Source organism: Lathamus discolor, chromosome 1 (assembly GCF_037157495.1).
Source record: "Lathamus discolor isolate bLatDis1 chromosome 1, bLatDis1.hap1, whole genome shotgun sequence".
Taxonomy (NCBI): domain Eukaryota; kingdom Metazoa; phylum Chordata; class Aves; order Psittaciformes; family Psittacidae; genus Lathamus; species Lathamus discolor.
In genome coordinates, this window is record NC_088884.1 from 20,389,854 (window position 1) to 20,408,517 (window position 18,664).

The 18,664-nt window shown below is 38.1% G+C and overlaps 1 protein-coding gene across 2 annotated transcripts in view; it reads right to left on the reverse strand.

Moving 5' to 3' along the window:
* ATP6AP1 (ATPase H+ transporting accessory protein 1) overlaps positions 1-13,094 on the reverse strand; it is a 55,555-nt gene extending 42,461 nt beyond the window's left edge. For both annotated transcript variants that reach the window (XM_065663589.1, XM_065663503.1), the window contains exons 1-3: positions 12,880-13,094; positions 6,628-6,751; positions 6,454-6,522 (exon numbers count right to left, since the gene is read on the reverse strand). In XM_065663589.1, the coding sequence (XP_065519661.1) occupies positions 6,454-6,522; positions 6,628-6,751; positions 12,880-13,079 (393 nt within the window). In that variant the 5' untranslated portion in view covers positions 13,080-13,094. The remainder of the gene's footprint in view (positions 1-6,453; positions 6,523-6,627; positions 6,752-12,879) is intronic.
* Between the last annotated feature and the right edge of the window lie 5,570 nt (positions 13,095-18,664).

Below are 18,664 nucleotides of genomic sequence, written 5' to 3' on the forward strand. Positions count from 1 at the left end.
ATTCAAGGTGAGGAACCATCATGGCAAACAGTATGTTAATTCTCACCAGCCTGATACTGCCTGCAGGCTGCTCCTGAAAAGGGGCGGTGAGTGGACATTTGGGTCATTCTTATTCCTGCAACTTTTGGGGGAAAGTTTAAGATACTCAGGGACATCAGACTCTTACTGTTCTTTGCACAAGTGTGGTGGAAGAGGAGAGACAGATGATGTAGAAGCTCTCAAGCTAGACAGGTTATGAATGCTGCCAGAAATGAAGCTCATCATACGGCCACCTAACTGAACACCCTTGGAGGTGAGAAGGATCAATGTCAGACATCTCAAGTTCCATCGTCTGTATTCAGTACAGAGTCATACTTTGCATAATAAATGCCCTTCCATTGTGTATATCCTGGTAGTACAGCACATAGTATTGACAAATGTCTAATTTTTAACTATTAAAGAAAGCTACATGTTTCAGGATATAGAAAGCTTCCAGACACACAAACTTCATGTCATGTGCTTTCTGTCTTTGTACTCAAAATACAAATTATAAAGCTCAGGCTGAACTGGTTCAGATAATCAAGCATCAGTTTAGGTATCACTCCATTTGTAATCCTCACAGCTCAGCTTCTGATTAAAATACTTGAGTGAAATGAATTTAAAAACATCCTCATTCTATAAATTTGAAACCTGCTTAGTCAAAAAACATCTTTCCAAATATTTTTCGTGATAATAAAATTAACTTGAAATATTCAGGGGAAAAAAATGCAAGATGGAAACTTGAGAATGATCAAAATTAATGTAACCCAAATTTAATGTAAATATTAGAAGACATTTTTAAATTGAGTCTTAGTTTAAACCTTGTTAACTTTGCTTTCCCACTTTCTACATTTAAGTCTAGATTGAGTCTGTCACATGCTCCAACATTCAGATATTCAAGTTGCTGGAGACACTCTCTCTCCCTCTAATTTATGCAAGTGTTGTGCTGTTGCTAACACTTCTCTCCTCCTACTCTTTTTCCCTTTTGTCTGTCCTCCAACTGCCTACCACTTTTTCTGACCTGCTCTGGTTCTTCCTAGTTGCTCACACGTACTCCTTCCTAGGCTAGGGCTAGTTATTTTCACATTTCTATAGATTCTCAAAGGGAGAATTATGCAGCATTGTCTGATTTGTCAGACTGGTAGACAAATAACTGCAGAAATTAAAATAGAGCAGAAAGCACCGATCTGGTTCACAAGTTTGTGAGTAGCATTTTTAGCACTGCCGGGAAGGAAACAGTGTTATGCTTCATTTTTGTTTGTTTATATGAATTTAGAGCTAAAATTCTGAGCAATAGTCAACTTTTTTTTTTTTTTTTCAATATTTAATCCTTTGCCCCCTAGCAGCAGCCAGAATGGCAGCAGCCACTTCTTCCAAGGACATATACTAAACAGATTACTCATTTATCGCAGAATAAGATATAAAATGCATCATTACTGAGCATTATCAGAACTGTGCCTCCGCTCCTAAGCAATCCTGTACTGCCATCTGTCTCAGCTTCCAGCTGCTGGTATTCAACTGCTTTCCAACTGAAAGCCAGACACAGCTGGATATCTACTCCTCAGTCTCAGAGAGCCGCTCTGATCCCATGCCTCTTGTTTGTCATTCTTGACATTTGGCCACTGCACACTTCTCTTTACAATACCCATATGTTGCTTTACACATTTTAGGATTTCAACTGCCATGTATGTTCAGAACACAAGAACAAAGACGGCGGAGAATGAAGAGGCCTACTGAGAAATCTGCTAAAAGACTAAACAAAGAGGTATATCCATGCACTAGCTAGGAAAGAAAGAGGAAGGGGGAGAAGGAAAGAGAAGAAAACCTCCTATTGAGCTGTTGGACTAATAGCAGAAATTCCTACATTAAATGCAGAATTTATAACCTGTGTACAGGCAGCTTACTCTGAGTACAGCTCCCCTCTTTATTGTTCCCTGAAGCACTTCTTCTGATGAAATATCACAAGACAGCTCACGCTTGGATTACATACATCACTGTTGAGGTTTTTTTGAAGGTAGGTGTGGGATGACTGCCCACTTTTCTAGCCATCCTGAAGCCAAGTAGCTACACTATGATAAAGTTGTGCTTGGACTTACTTGCCCAGCTCTCATTTCAGTGTTATGTTAACTGGATTGATATCATACCTGAGCAATTTGATCCTGGAATAGTGTAAATTTAGGTCTATAATTAAAAAACTACTGTTAAAATCTTTGCTAAAAACTTGTGCATCCACCTATAAGAGATTATATAGGTGTACTCATTGTTCTGCACTAGCTTATGTTTGGTATCAAAACTGATAGACAGTCCTATAATAAAAACATTAGTTTGGAAAAAGGCTCCTGTGCTGGCTGTGGACATATCTGGGAACCTACACACAGAGTAGGCAGGCTCCTTCATGTAAAAAAGATCTTTTAAATATTATTTTGTTACCTGTATGTAATTCAAAATATTAAGTATTGTATTTATTTTCTACATTGTTGGTCAATGGGTTATCTATACAAACAGAAAAATCCCTTCAAACAGATTTGGAAGCACATCTGTTTCTATACACAGTAATAACAATGAAGAAAATTATCATTGTTGCATTATAACCTTCTAATTTCTATTACTCTTGCAGTGTTTTACACTATACCTGTGTTCTCCAAATATATGCATAAAGCTACATATTATGATTTTCATGAAAATTGATCTGATTTACTTCAGCTGATGAAATACGTTGTAGTTACAGAAAGTGTTGTTGAGCACACCTCCATACCACTGTACTGTACGGTGGGAAACACGACATCAGGCTTTTTTCAAGGGTTACAGACAGATTCGAGGAAGCCTAGAGAAGGAAACCTGAAGTCCAAGAATGGGAGGAACTATTCCAAAGAATAAAATACACACTACAACAACAAGGAAGGATTATAGTGGGGAGAAGCTGACATGGCTTTTGCAAGAGAAGCAGTGCCTCAAAATTCTGCTGAAAATCTCTGAAGGAGTCAATAGGCATGTACAGCAAGGAGCTCTAGCTGATATGGTGTACTTGGATCCACAAAAGGCACTTGTCAGAGTCTTGAAGCAAAGATTCATAAAGAAATAAAGCTGCTTTAGCATGGGGGAGGCAGTCTTCACGTGGAGGTAGGAAAAGAATAGGTAAAAAGCAGGTAAAGAGACGGCAAGCAAAGGGTAGATAAAAGTATTTGCTACTGCACTAGGGTCTGTTCTGTTCACATGTTCATAAATTATGACATAAATACTGGGCTAATGAAATCTGCCAATTATGTTAAATTATTCAAGATAGTGAAGGCAAGAGCTGACTGATGAATTGCAGAAGCAACTTCTAGTACAACCTCTTGGGCAAAAAAGTAACTGATGAGATTCAATGTAAATTGATTTTGGCAGCGTGCAGGGTGAGAAAAAAACCAGCACTGATTTTATGTACACAATACTAGATAATAGACTAGAACTGAGTGTTACTCTTCAGTAATGAAACCTTAAGAGGCACAACAGCCCTTTGAAAATGGCTATTCAGTGGCTGATAGCAATCAGAATTGAAAAATCAAATTTTAGCCTTTTTTTGAAAAGGCCAGAGAACAAAACGTCATCGTATCACTGAGTAAATCCATGATGAACTTATACCTTGGTTATTATTATGCAGTTCTGCATGCTGCCTTGTCAAGAAAAAAATAATATACATATCTAGATACACATTAAAACTCAAGGGGGTAAAGAGAAAGGAAATAAGTCAATCAAAACTATAGTCGGATCTCTGTACCATACATGACTAAACAATACTCCTCAGTCTATGACCACTGAGTGAGAATACAGTTAATACATAGGACTACGAATGGCAATGACTTAAAAATTATGCAGCTGCACAGCTGGCCATTAACTGGAGTGTGTTACCATACACTGCAACTCTAAGGAACTGGACACAGGTTAGGCAAAGCCAAAGCTAATACTAAAGAGAAATAGTTTGCATGGTAGGTGACTGCTTGACAAAAAAGTTCCCCAAGTGCTAAACTTTGTGTTTTATTATTTAATTTAAAAATTCTTTAAATGTTTAAGATAAACGATCTACCTATAAGCTTCCTTTTGTATGAACAGGAAATAGAATTCTTTTATTGCATACAAACCCATTGATACCAAAAGCTCAAAACAGCTGCTAACATAGTTGAAAAAACGTACTCTGTAAATGTCTCTGTGGTTTACAAGCCTGTAACTCTTTTACAAATAACACTTCCTTCTTGTAGTACCCATGCTGCTACATGAACATATATGTTCTAAATGAGATCGTCAGTTTAGGTTGTGAACAAATTTCCATTTCTGAAGTTCAAAAGGAGGATGCCCAAGTGACATGGAGTGCCTATTACAGCCTAATGAATCACTTGTACAGTATCAAACGTGAAGGTATAAAAATTTGTGATTATGCAACATCCAAGATTCTAATTTCCCCAGTGAGAAAATTCAGACCTGACCCTTACTTTGTCCTGTGTTTTGTGCATATTATGAGGGAGTCTTTCATAGCATGATTAAGGATGAGTTTCTTTCCCAAAGTAGCTCAAGTGGAGTGCAACTGATGCCATAGCAACTGAGCAAATTTTTGTAGCCTCTGTTACATCCAAGATGGAACTGGGTGATTATAAAGATGCTTTCTGGTCCTAAAAGCTACAAGCCTATGCAATAGATACTGACAAAATTCTCCATGCTGGCACCTAGTTGAAAAATAAATATTTAATTTATACATCCCTTTTTTTTTTTCACTCAAGTTACAGCACCTCACACCCACAGAGTTATGCTAGAAAAGTATTAAGATTTTCAAGTCCAACAGCACAAATCCAGGAAGTGCTGGAGTTAAGGTGAGCAATTTGTCAAAAGAAACTTTCAATTTTTAAAGAAGCTGTAATGAGAAAAATTTTCTCAGCTCCCAGACAGACAGAGAACAGAGGCAAGGTCAGAAAGCAGGTACTGACATTTATTCAGCTTGTTGAAAACCTGGGTTTAAATCTGTGCTCTGCCAGATACAAACCCAAGATATATAGCTATATAGATAAACAAAGGACCTTTGTTTAGCTGAGGACCTCCTCACAAGCTCTCTGTAGGTCCCCACCCACTCAGTACACCATCCAATTTCTAAACCTGCAAATCTCTGGACTCATCTCTAGCCTCAAGCTTTATCTATGGTGCTGATGGAGTCCTGATTACAAGGCAAAAATAGTATTAAATACTTTAATATGCCTCCTTTTAGACATCCAGGGCTTGCTTAAATAATGCCACCACATCATTAGGAGCTTGCAATGCCATGTGCACATTTCACACAGCTTCTGAAATCAGAGTTTTGCTGTCAGACAGCAGCAAACTTTGCTCCGCAGACTGCCTTGCATAGGTTTGAAACCCAGAGAGTATAAGGCGTACCAGAGAAGTACCAGTACATCCGCCTGTGGACAACTGCTGATCCTTATACTACAAACGAAGATTACCCCCATTCATTCCTCAGAAAACACAGGCATATACATACCCTGAATAGCTGGTTTTGTTCTAGCATCAGTGTTAAACTGCTGTTTTGTGGCAAAGAGATGAAGAGCTCCGGTATTAATAATACACGGAAGATGTGAGGTTCTTAGTATAGATGTAAAGGTAATACGTGAATATTTATGTGTTTAATAACACATGCAGCTTGCTGTGTGGTGCTTGGGAATTTACACTTCCTCTGTTCATCCAGCACTGCCTGCAGGAATACCTTTATGGCTTTCATGTGTGAACACTCCCTCTGTATAATTACAGTTCAATAAAGGGCCATGCAAATACAACCATAGATGCTGTGCACAAAATCCATAAACCTCCTCAGCGAGGACAGAAACTGAAGTTGCTGACTGGCTCAGGAGGACTCCAACTTAGAATCTGTGCCTGGAGTTTATTTCAAATTACTCACGTACCATTACTTATTTTCTCATGAAGATTAAAGCAACCTACTATCTAGTTACATATTAACCATGTTTGAATATGAAACCATTAACTTCCTGCATGAAAACAAATGGGGGTTCAATTCCGAAAATCAGGAATAAATAATTGATTCCTACAGCTTCTTTTCTTCCTATGGCTTCAAAACAGAATTTTGGGGTGTCAGTCTTGAAGTTTATGTATTTATTTTTTTTTACAACACTAAATTGCAGCATGTTTAGGAATAATTTTGTCAGTTACAATGAATTTTGAACAATTGATCTTCAGATAAAATAGCTACAAAACACATTTCTGCAAACTCAGTTGATTTCCTTTAACCCATCTGATTCAACTGGAATAATCTCAATAAATAATTAAAATAGGAAAACTGCTGCAATTCAGTTTTATTTTCTCAATTATTGCCTATTTGCATCTTTCTTACATGTTTGTTGGTTTATTTTTTTTTTATTTTAAATACTACATATAAAAAAAATAAAAGAGAGAAATGCTTGCCTGAATATTTTGAAATGGATTCTTGTTACCGTAGGATTCACTGAGGTATGTGAAATCATCTATGCTAAGCTGAAAAACAAAGAGAGTAGGCTGGTGAGAAGGAGCCATGGCATCTCATTCAGGTACAGAACAGCACTCAGCATTGGTGAGAAAAAAGGAATTAATGTTACGTACCATATCTTGCAGGAACAAGATGAGGTTTCTGGAACTCTGGGTAAATGGTTGTAAGAGTACAGTCAGTTCCTGTGCTGAGACGATGTGTCCTTCATGCAAAGCAGCATGTGGATTCCACTGTAATCTACAAAAATAATTGTTTTTCTGTAAAATATCCTGCTAGTGATGACACCTCTTCTTTCTTTAACCATGAAACAGAAGGTAACGATATCATCTTTGGTTTGAGATCAGGTTTACAGCTCAGTTTACTTACACTCTACTCAAGAGGAAAAGAACTTGCCCATTTATGCCCACATCATGTTAATTGTGTTACAAGATGAACAAAATTGGTCCAATTAAGATAACTGCCTCTCTCTACTTTCTTGTTTGTGCACAACAAAAATAGCTACTGAGTAGAAAGAATAACATGTTCAAAAGATTCACAGAGAATTCCCAGAGGGAATCCAAACTCCCAAACCACTTTCCAGTGCCACTGGATATCTTGGTGGCCAGAGAGGAGTAGAACTCAGGCTAGACCACGAGTTGTCATAAAATCAAGGTTTTTAATAAATCTTTTCTTAAATAAAAGTGGCTTTTCAGTGTCATTGTAAACAATATGTAAACAATATGGCCTCTCTTAAGGTTTTCATGGTGAAGGACCGATCCTGCAGAAGCAGCTCTGAATTGCTACCTTTCCAGAAAGAAGAGCTCTTCTGAACAGAATAGCTCAAGACACCAAGAAAAGCTTATGAGTCTTTTGCCAACCTGTCATTATGAGGACTGGAAAGAGAAATTTCTCATTCATTTAGTTTTGCTGCTATAAAAAATAGTTATGGACAAAATGAGATGGCATTATTCTTTCAACACATGACTAGGATTTTAACAGTATGCAACATGGGTCTACAGGGATGAAATTTATTACAAAAACTTTGGTCCTGGGTGTTTTGACTAAGGTAAAACTCATTCTACAGAAAACCCAGCATTTGAAGCACAATCTCCCATCTTCCCCAAATACTTATCAGTTGGTAATGACTGAGAAAGCAGGTATTCCAGATCCTCTAATTGGTTCTAATTGCAAATAATAAAATACAGAGAATTGCTGAGTGCTGTAGCACCAGCTCTTATATGATTGCAATTTGGTGAAGTTGAGATGCTGATTAAATTTTCTAACCCAAAAGCAATTTGAAAATGACCCTTACACAGCAAGCTTTTATGAGTGAGAACAATCTTGGCAGTCTCTTAAGATGGAGGCAGAACAGGGATAATGAACACATAGGGGGGTTTCAATGTTGTTTCTTGGATAAGGAAAAATCTATATTTCACTTCAAGACTTCCCAGTAATTCTAATGAAGATTGCCAAGAGTGAATCGAAAGCCTCAAACTGGACCCACGGCAGAGATAAAACAGTGCAGTCCTGCAGCACTAGATATCCAGCCTACTTCAGACTTTGGGGTTTGGGAGAGTGTTAGATCAAACTGTACATGTGGAAAACTCTTTCAGGACAACGTGCTGCAGATGTTAAAATCAAATTCTAGTAGGTTTTCTGCCTGTCACTTTTCAAGCTTTAGAAGCAAACTTTGCTGCGCAGGAAGGATGTTTTTTTTTTCTATTTGGTTGAAATGATCGTTTGACATTTTCTTAGTTTTACTCAGCATCTTCATTTCTTTGATAATTTGTGCTTGGAAATTCACATTAACTTGTATTTATAAAGCCAAACAGTTAGAAATTGTAACCTCAACTTGTCAGAAATGCCTCAACTTGTCAGAAAAGACAAACCTCGCAATCTCAAATATCTAAGTATGATCTTTGAAAATAAGATCCATGAAAACACAAACCCCTCAAAGATTCTGAGTGGCTGTTCAGGAACTGACTTTCATACTGACTTTTTGCATTGCATGGCCACACCAAAATACTAATGACATTAAAGGAAAAGAAGATTGATTAAATTAAGAGATGTTAAAAATTGGGTAGTGTGAAACAAAATGAAAGTGAATATCTTGGCATATTTATTTTAAAAACTAACTGTATAAATCTAATCTTAAAAAAAATGAAGACTTTGAGAGCTTTGTGAACATGTAGTTAAGAATAAAAGTTAATAGCACATGAAATAGAACAAAGTTATTTGCAGCAGCACAATGGCAAAGGCTTTTGTTGTGAACTCAAAAACTCAGAAATGTAATGATAATGTTTTAAAGCATACTTGCTTCTAAGGTATTCCTCGTGCCTTGTAGCAGTTCTTGCTAACAATCCAATCTTGAAAAGCGCTTTTTGTGAAACCTTTTAGCTTCCAGTCAACTTTAGTAACTCCAGCATCATCATTAGAAAAATAAATCTACATCAGTTATTCAATAATTCTACTATAATGCAGTGTTTTCCTAACGCTTACATTCAATATATTACACATGCATTTATTGTGCTTCTTCTAAACAGTTTGCTAAGCACTGTAGGCAAGGCTATACTCTTTACTGAGGGGGCTGCTACTGTCAGCTGGGTGCAACAATATTCTCGCCATGGTTCAGATGGGAAATGCCATATGTTTTATGTTGTACTAGCTGGTTTACTGTGAACTGCAGAGTGAAATGGAGATACGTGACTGCCACAGGCAGTGCATCGTGGCTACGCTGATGGTGCGCTTTAGTGAATGCAATGAACCAGCCCATCCCTTTGAATGCTTCACATCAAGCGGTCAGCAAGAGAACAGTCAGGGGTGGCATAGGATGAAACAGGCAGTAGGCCAACACACATATTGATTGCTACTATTGATTGCTCTCACATAATATTATGTCCAAAGATGAACAGCCTTCTGTGGTCCTCTGCATGCCAAGAACATCAGACTTAACCTTCGCACCGCAGAGCCATCCTAGAGTCCTGAGCCATGGGGGCTCACAGTGATGAGCATCTCTGCTAATATACGTGCTTTTCTGTTGGCTAAAAAGAAGGAAACTTGGAAATCACCTGCTCTTTCCTCCAATGGCAGACATTAGACTGTTATTTTGCTTCTTTCTTGTCCTTAACTGCTCTGGCATGACAAAAGGTTTAAGCATACAGATTCTTAACTGACCAGTGTTTTTTCTAGGCAGAACTGGAATCTGGGCTCTTATTATTAATGGAAGCAAAGATGCCAAGATTTCTTGTATCCAACACACCAGAAGGGCAGATGGTAAGATAACAGTAACTCTTACTTGTGAGCTTACACTTTTGCTTCGTAGCTGCCTCCTGAACTCTTTCCTCCACATTATTCTGGTCATTTGTCTCTTTCAGTCTCATTGTGATTACCACATAAGAAATACTGCTTTCTCCTGCACAGCAGAAGTAAACTGGCATGCACGCTAGCACACAGCAACTCCACAGAAGTCACACAAAGTTACAGCTGAAACATTTTTCTGTTCCACTGTATGCTCTTCATGTTCCACCTTCTTCCAGTAGATTTTTCAGTCAATTCCTTGCAGTTTTAGGAAACACAGTAAATAATTTGGTATTAACGCTGTCTCAAAAAATCACTTATAATTTGGATTTGCCAGAAAAGAATTCATTTCCCAATATTAGCATAGCATAAATGAATGTAGTAATGCATTTTGCAATGACTGTAGGCAAAAAACATTTCTAAAACAAATAGATGAGGGGCAATCATAAAAGCTAATTTTAATAAATTTATTTACTCAAGCTCCCTCTCTAATCTGGGGAGGGAAAGAAAAAGTTCTGAATATTGGTTCAAAATGACTAAATAAGGTTTCTGCTATGTATTGTTTGCAAGAGGAATTTCTCCATCTCTCTTGCATCGAAAAGCAACTGGAGTTATTAGTTTAAAGGCTGATTTAAGAGAAAGGAATTTTTTTCCAGGCCAAAGTTATTTGGAGAATCTTTACTGATACATTAGTATTCCTTAGTGAAAAGCAGGACACCGTGACATACTGAGTTATTTCCACTCCATCATTTACTGGGATCAATGGGAAAGATTTTTGTTTGGTTAAAAGCACTTATTTTTCTCAAAGTAGAGATCTGCATTTTTCTTTATAGAGGAAAGAGGTATTTGTATTACTAATATCCCTGTAAGGAGATATATTACGCTTACCTTATGCTTTGTACACTGCATATACTTGTCAGTTGCAGTTTTCATCTGTATCTGATATCTAACATTATCTTTAATAGCATGATTACAGTACAGTAGTAATGCATAAAAGAGAGACTTTAAAGTGTTACATTATTCTGATGTAGCTGTTCTGAGACAGGGCTTTACAAACACTGGCTAGTTCTAAAGAAAAGCAAAATATATTACCTTTCAACTATTTGATATCAGATCCTAACAGATAACCTGGGAGAGAGTGGTGGAACAGATCGGTGAATCTCAGTTCTGTTGCTTAGTGAATCACTGAACTTTTAAACTGTGGGACACACTTCCACGAAGTGAATAGAAATCCATTGATAATTGCTACGCCTCTTTAGTTACTCTTCCTAAAATTCTTAATAGTTTCTAGGTTTCATAAGCCTGAAGACCACACACTGCAAACCTTGCATCACTGCGAAGTACCAAGATGTAAAGCACTCATTTCAGGGTTAGCAACCAGAAGTTGTTGCTACTGTTTCTTTATTTTACAAAATAACGAGTATTCTTTCCTGTTACTCCATTGACTCTCACCAGAACTAACTTCTGCCCCACAAGAACTTCTCTTTTAAAAAACGCAAAGGTCATGGTAGGAAGAACGCTTCCTCCAGAAAATGTTCTATTTGTGGAACCATGAAACCAGACTAATCAGTCCACAGTCCCGATTTTCTGGCTCCAGATTTGTACAAACCTGAACAATCTGCAGCCTAATCTAAAGCAAGATGCTAATTGTGGATGCAATCTTGGTGGAAAGTTTGCTTTTATGACCACCCAGGATTAACTGATAAAATCTTGTTTATATTTGCAACAGGTGTGTTGTTTATACCAACTAGGAAGTGGGACAAAGGAATCACTGATCTTTTCTTAGTCTCTTAGGAACACTTTTATTCTAAAACAGACTCTTTCCAACATTTACCTGCAGCAAAAGTGAGGGTTAACCTGTGCACCAAGGCTATGCACAGTACAGTAACGCATTTTATGCTTACAGAATCACCCAGCTGGATTGTGACAAATTCCAGATACTGTTGCTGTAATGAATTATTTGCATGAGAGAAATAAATAAGCAAATAAATGCCAAGCTGAGATCAGGTTGAATTAAATATAATATATACTTGTTTTCTGAGGGTATGAGATGGACTCTCCATTAAAGTGTTTACAATTTATATAAACCAGGTTAAGAATAAAGAGGATTTAGGAATCAGGAGGCGAGAGTCAAGTAATTCACTCAGGCCAAAGCACACCTTAAACATATTCTATAGAGTATAACCGCTCTGTTGTCACCTTCCCACCCAGAACAGAACTTTGCTTTTAGCCCTCCCAATCAGTCCTGTGATCCCATAGACCTTCAGGAGCCTTTTCTTACAGATCTCTGACATCAGCTTACTGTATCTTGGGGCAGTACTTCCTAGACAAACCAATGTGTATGCCCTGCAGAGACAGCCTTGTGAGTAAGAGGCGCATAGGCCTCTGACAACTTCACACACCCAGTGCCCCACCTGAAGCTGTCACGTTGCCCAAGCTGCCAAATTTCTGGAAATACCAAGTAATTTTATAAAATCCTTAAAGTCTGCGTGAATAAAACTCCTGGATGGAAAAAACAAGATCTGTATCAGGCTCTTTCAAGACAGGTTCAAAGTCTTCTTTCATACGTGTAAGCCAAATCCCTGAATTTTGTGTGTCTCTTTGGATCTGTCAAGACTCTGCTATTTTTTCTAACAATTGATGTCTATGCATACAGCAATGCATTCTGCTAAAAAAAAAAAAAAAACCCCTGCATTAAAAAAGAAAAAAGTGAAAAATCAAGATTCAGGAGATAAGAAATGCAGGGATTAAAGTTGCCCACACAGTTTTTAGTCAGGCCTCTTTTGTGAGATTGCCTTATGTCTTGCCTTTAAGTCATGACATCTCTGACAGCAGAGTTCAAGGTCGCCTTAGCGTGAATGTCTACTTCAGGGCTGAAGAATATGCCCAGTTGAGAATGCTAAAATTATGAATAAAAATGGGTAAATTCATCAGTGACATTGTCTGACTGCTGAGAAGCTTATTTATTTATTGGGTAATATTATTGCCCAGAGGTTATTTACACCTGATTAAATACAATAATTTCTGTACACACATACACACAGAGAGCAATGGCACAAGTAGAGATACTCTTTTATTAGGTTTCTTACCTCTGAGATGACCAAAGCAGCATCGGTACATGGCCCACCGACATAGATGTTCTGAAGAGCACAGCAAGGGTGCACAGCAGCGGGGCTGGAGCAGCAGAGTAGAGCCGTGTCATGACTCCAGGCAAGTGTGTACGTAACTGGCCAGCTGCAAAGGCAAAGCACGAGTGTATGCGCAGTGGCACTTCCTGGTTCAGTTGCATTATCCGGATGCAGCCAGGCTGCTGGGTGAGGTTGCTCTCTAACGACAATGGGAGTTTTCAAAACATGGACTTCCTTATCTTGCAGTTGGCAGTTATGCATATTTTAGTAACTTTCAGGTTTGTCATTTAAGCAGCTCATATAACTCTCCGCAGTATAAGCACGGATTCCTCTTATGTTCTAGTACAAGGGAGAGTCATGAAGTCCAAACTCCTGTCCTGCTGTTTTCTAACTCCCTAATAACTGCAGGCTGATAACAGAGTTGATCAAATTCAAAATGGAGTTCATCACAGAAAAGTTTTCTGTACTGCACAAAATGTATTCTGCAGAACTTCTGTCTGCTTCCCCTGCTACATATTAGCATGTCCCTCAGCTTAGCTCTTTCACATGTACTGAGAGCTGGTGTCACACATTTGGGTGTTGACAGGTTTGAAATCTGCAGTAAATTTACCCATTCCAGATTCCAGAAAGAAGGAAGAGAGTGAGAAAATGGTACTTTCAGAGCGTATCCACTGAAACATGCAATTGTTAAGCTATCTTTTGCATGGAGCAATGCTGTCCCCAAAATAAAAAATATCAAAAGTCAAGAGCAAATTTTAATACTTCAGAACCCAACATGACTTCAGCACTTCACAAGCCTCATGCAAGATCAAAATAGTCACAGAGAATTTCTTCATGCTGGGAAGCAAATTCCTCTGGCATACTGTTTTACTCCTGCCAAGCACTGAGCTGTTTCTACACCTTGTCACTACATTAGGCAGCAGCAGTCACTCGGCACATGTTTGGCACAGGGCATAGATGTCTCTTCACAATCGGAACAAGATGTTAGGGAATAATACACAGAAGACATTGTTAGCTGTGTTAAAACAAGTTGTCATAAGGGCAAAATAAGGAAGCACAATGAAAATTGTAAGAGAATGTATAAATGTGTCAGAAGACATGCACTTCTGAATCTGAGCACATGGAAATTAATTAAATCCTTTTGCCTTAACCGACAGCATAATGTTGTAGTGCTGTTGTCTACAAGGGAGTTTGTTCATCACTGCTGTCTGAAATCAGATTTCTGAGACAAAAATAATGATTTTGAGGGAAGCAATAAAACCTATCATCTACACGTTCCTTTTCTTCTCCGTGTTACCTTTACATAACACTGAATTTAACTCCTTAATTGCACTTTTTTCCTCTTCTCTTCAGAGATGTATTAGAAATCCTTCATCTCCCTTTTCACAAGCCAGTGTTTGTCTGTTTAAGGGTTTGTATGGGTAAGACAGCAATCCAGAGCAGAACTGGAATGCCCTAGGGAGAATTTTGTATGAATTGGAATAGCTCTGTCAAACACAAACAAAATACTTCGTAATTCTCAAAGTGCTTGACTTTTCCACGGTATCTCCCAGGCCGCGAGAGATCTGCTTTCTCAAGTAATTGTTCAGAATAGTCTTGCCAGGTTTTGTGGGCATTTCCTGCCCACAAAGCCAATTCACTGTAAGTCTTCCTGTCTGCTTCTTACAATTCCCTTTATATAAGAAATGAAGATGAGCTGAAGGTCAGCATTATGTAAATCACGAGTGCTCAATATGATTGCCCACTGAATAATAAAGGAACCACAGAACTCAGCTAAAGTCACAATTTTGCAGAACCCACTAGATTTGCATTGCAGTTGGCAGCCTGGAGAAATAATTAGTAACACTTTTATTCCACTAAGACCATTCCTTCTCAGATTGTGATTCTTTTAATGCTTTAGCTAGCATGGCACAGAGATCCTTGTTTTGCAAAACAGAGCAAGAAAGCAACATATCTTACTACGCTTCTAACAGGAACCAACGAAGAGTAAGCTCTAATGGGTCTCCTCCATAATTAATACAGTTAATAAATATGACCTACTCTGCCAGGCCTTCCACATCAAATTAAACCTTCACAATCTGATCTGAACATGTTGAAATCAAGACCCTACAAATACATTGTGTTGTACAAATACATACTGTAACCTGACAGGAACCTCACTACAAGAGCAAATGCTTTATTAATAAATATTTGACAATTTTATACTTTTTAAATGAGTGACAAGTGCTCGACTCTATTATTAGAGAGCATTTTCCTTAGGCTAAAGCATTTACACCATTTCAAAAATTCCACTGCTGGTGTGTGCAACTTCTTTTATAAGTTTGTACTCAAATGCTGACACCCTGGACAAAAACCCCAAGTCATGTAAGAGATTCCTGGCTTCTTACATTCAAAATGGCTAACAAAGTAGGTTAATGAAAACAAAGGAGAAGCTAATACAAGGGAGACAGTTACGAAATAAAGGTATATTATCCCTATCTCTTTGCAGCTGGTAATATCTCAAAACCTAGATTATCGCCTGTTTGAGCTTCATCTTTTGGAGGGCATTTGCACACACTAACCAAACTACACACAAGTGAGATGGAGCAGTTTGTGGGTATACTCTGTATTCTGCCTTATGGAAACAGTCTTAAAACTTTCTGAAACAAAACCAGATTGTTTTGTCTCTGATTGCCATATTACTTATGATCAAAATTTCAACTGAAAACAAACTGAATTTTCCTTTTTAATATTTCTTCACAAACCACAGTCTGCGAACAAGTGAAGTGAAGAAAGCTTTGAAAAAAAGGAACGAGAAGAACCTATTGAGTGGGATGTTAATTTGCCTCCCTTTCTAAATTTGGCTCACAAATGCATCTGCATGCATTTTCTCCTTTTGCATTTTTTTCCATCCTAAAAATATTTTTTTGCCAAATTGTAAGAAAAAAGATACATATTGCAGAGAAATTTTTCAAAAAGGTTCCTAACTTTCATTTGATTAAAATGAGATGAGGTCACAGTGGTTCTCTTATCTGTGAGCGGCAACCTAAACCACTTGATTATTGTGTCAGTTGGTATACACAAAAGCACACAAAGTTTACTGTTGCATTTTCCATAGGGCTTTTCCCTTTAAAACCTATAACTGATCTTGAGTCCAGGTTTAGAACTGCCTGCACATGAAGATTCTTTTTAAATTCAAAAAACTGAAACTCAGAATACTGTGAAAACATTATGAAACTGATGAAGAAAAATATACCTCCATTACCATGTAACTAAAATAACTTTTAAAGAAGCTGTAATATTGACATACCATGTATTTACATTCTATTCCTACCCATTTCTCCGGAATTATGCTTTCTTTTATAATTGTATGCCTATCACATATCCTATGCATTTCTTACCCTGTCAAAGTTGAAATACGGAACTCATAAAAAATAACTGGGAAGCAAAGACCAAGATAATGGAGGCTTAATTTCTTTTGCTCATGAATCCTTTTTCAAAACAAAACAAAAAAACAAACAAAAAAAAAATCCTCCCAACTTCAGAATTCCACATTCCCAATGTAAAAAATTTTGAATAAAAAGAAGTGTGAATGCCACATTTGTGTGGGATGTAAATTTAAGACTGTAAGTCAGGCTAAAGGGGATGACTATCATAACAACGACAGTTTACAGTGCAATGTAAGCCAGAAGAACTATCTATATATAGGTGACAAAAATAAGTGCCATCCATTTTGCATGTAAATTTGATCCTTGAGCAATGGGTTTGGGTGCTAACAGCAGTATACTAAAAAACTTTTTCCTCCAGCTCAGATAACAAATTTACTCTAATTATCCAAATTTATGTTAAAAAAAAAAAAAAAGCAAACCCCCAAAAACCCCAAACAACCTAAAAGAAACCAAGATTTGGATTATTTTTTTTTTTTAAATCTCAACTACTATTAGTATCATTTCCTTCTGAAAAAGTATTTTGCATATACCAAAAACTGGTCAGCAGCTACTTTGCTACACTCACATATTTAATTTATAATCCTGTTTTATCATTTGTTATAATCACTTTATTATCTGAGAAGGCAATTAATACTTCGTTCGTCAGGACATCTTTTGGGGGCAAAGACGTGATTTTTATTTGATTTACGCAAATTACTCTGAGTTCTTCTTCCTTTAAGACACAAATAGGGAAATTTATATCCTGGAAAAAGCATGGACTTTCCTCTTGGGAGTTCAGAGGCAATATGCACGTGCTGCTTTGCTTAATGAATGTATTACCCACTTTTGCATGTGGGAGGAAAGCCAGAACTTTTCCCTCTGAAATGGATTAGCACTGGTGTTGGAGGTGGGCAGATGGTAATTTTTGCTTCAAACTTAGAGTCCTGCTCACAAAAGAGTCTTGTGAGGTAAAGTGCAGGTGTTAATTGGCCACGGGTCTCTGCTAGTGCAGAAAGAGAAATACGAGCCGTGTGGCCCAACAACTTTTTCCTGGTAGTGAGTGTGTACATCCAGGAAACAACTGAAGCAGGCCCAGCACTTTTCACCAGTTTCAGAAACATGCATTCCTCATGGTCCCAACTTCTAAACCACTATTTGAGAGACTTTATAAGCCTATCACAGTAGCCACTTCTCAGAAGTGAAGAGAGAAGGTTGGAATTTCACCTTACAGTCTATTCTCCTTTGAAGAGGCACTGACACTGCAACCACTTGTCCTCATTACCCTGGAAAGAACTAGGCTCCAAACCAGAGGCTTTTTTACCAACAGATTCCGAAACCATCTTGTGTGCAACTCTGAAGCTCAAGCAAAGATGATCAGGTGTACATCTAAAGAATTTACTCAGTTTTAACAGAAATTGGCAGATCTGAACCTTTATCTGAACAGTTTTCTTCTCCTGATAAAATGCAATGACTTTTTCTAGAAATACAGCATCTTTAACTTTACTCTGATCTTTTTAATCAGAACAGTAACTATTTTCAATTCATTCTTTTTCAAAACACAATTGTAAATGCAATGGATAAAAGGGGAAAAATATTTGTTTTAAATTCAGTAACAAGAGGCTGAGACCAATTCTCCAACAAGGCAAAGTGCTGGGTCCTGCACTTGCATCATAACAACCCCATGCAGGTTTGGGGAAGAGTGGCTGGAAATCTGCTCGGCAGAAAAGGACCTGGGGATGTTGGTCGACAGCAGCTGAACATGAGCCAGCTTGTGCCGCGGAGGCCAAGAAGGCCAACAGCATCCTGGACCTGTATCAGAAATAGTGTGCCCAGCAAGGCCAGGGCAGTGATCATCCCCCTGTACTCTGCACTGGTAAAGCTGCACCTTGAATCCTGTGTTCAGTTTTGGGTCACTTATGACAAGAAAAACATTGAGCTGCTGGAGCATGTCCAGAGAAGAGCAGTGAAGCTGGTGCACAGTCTAGAGCACAAGTCCTGTGAGGAGCAGCTGAGGGAAGTGGGGCTGTTTAGCCTGGAGAAGGGAAGGCTCAGGGGGGACCTTACCACTCTACTACCTGAAGGGAGGCTACAAACAGGTGGGCATTAGAATCTTCTCCGAAGTAACAAGTGATAGAACAGGAGGAAATAGCCTCAAGTTGCACCAGAGGAGGTTTAGACTGGATATTAGAAAAAATTTCTTCACCAAAAGGGTTGTCAAGTATTGGAACATGCTGCCCAGGGAGGTGGTTGAGCCACCATAGGTGCAGATGTGGCACTTGCAGACATGGTTTACTGGTGGGCTGGACAGCATTAGGTTAAAGTTTGGACTAAAGGTCCTT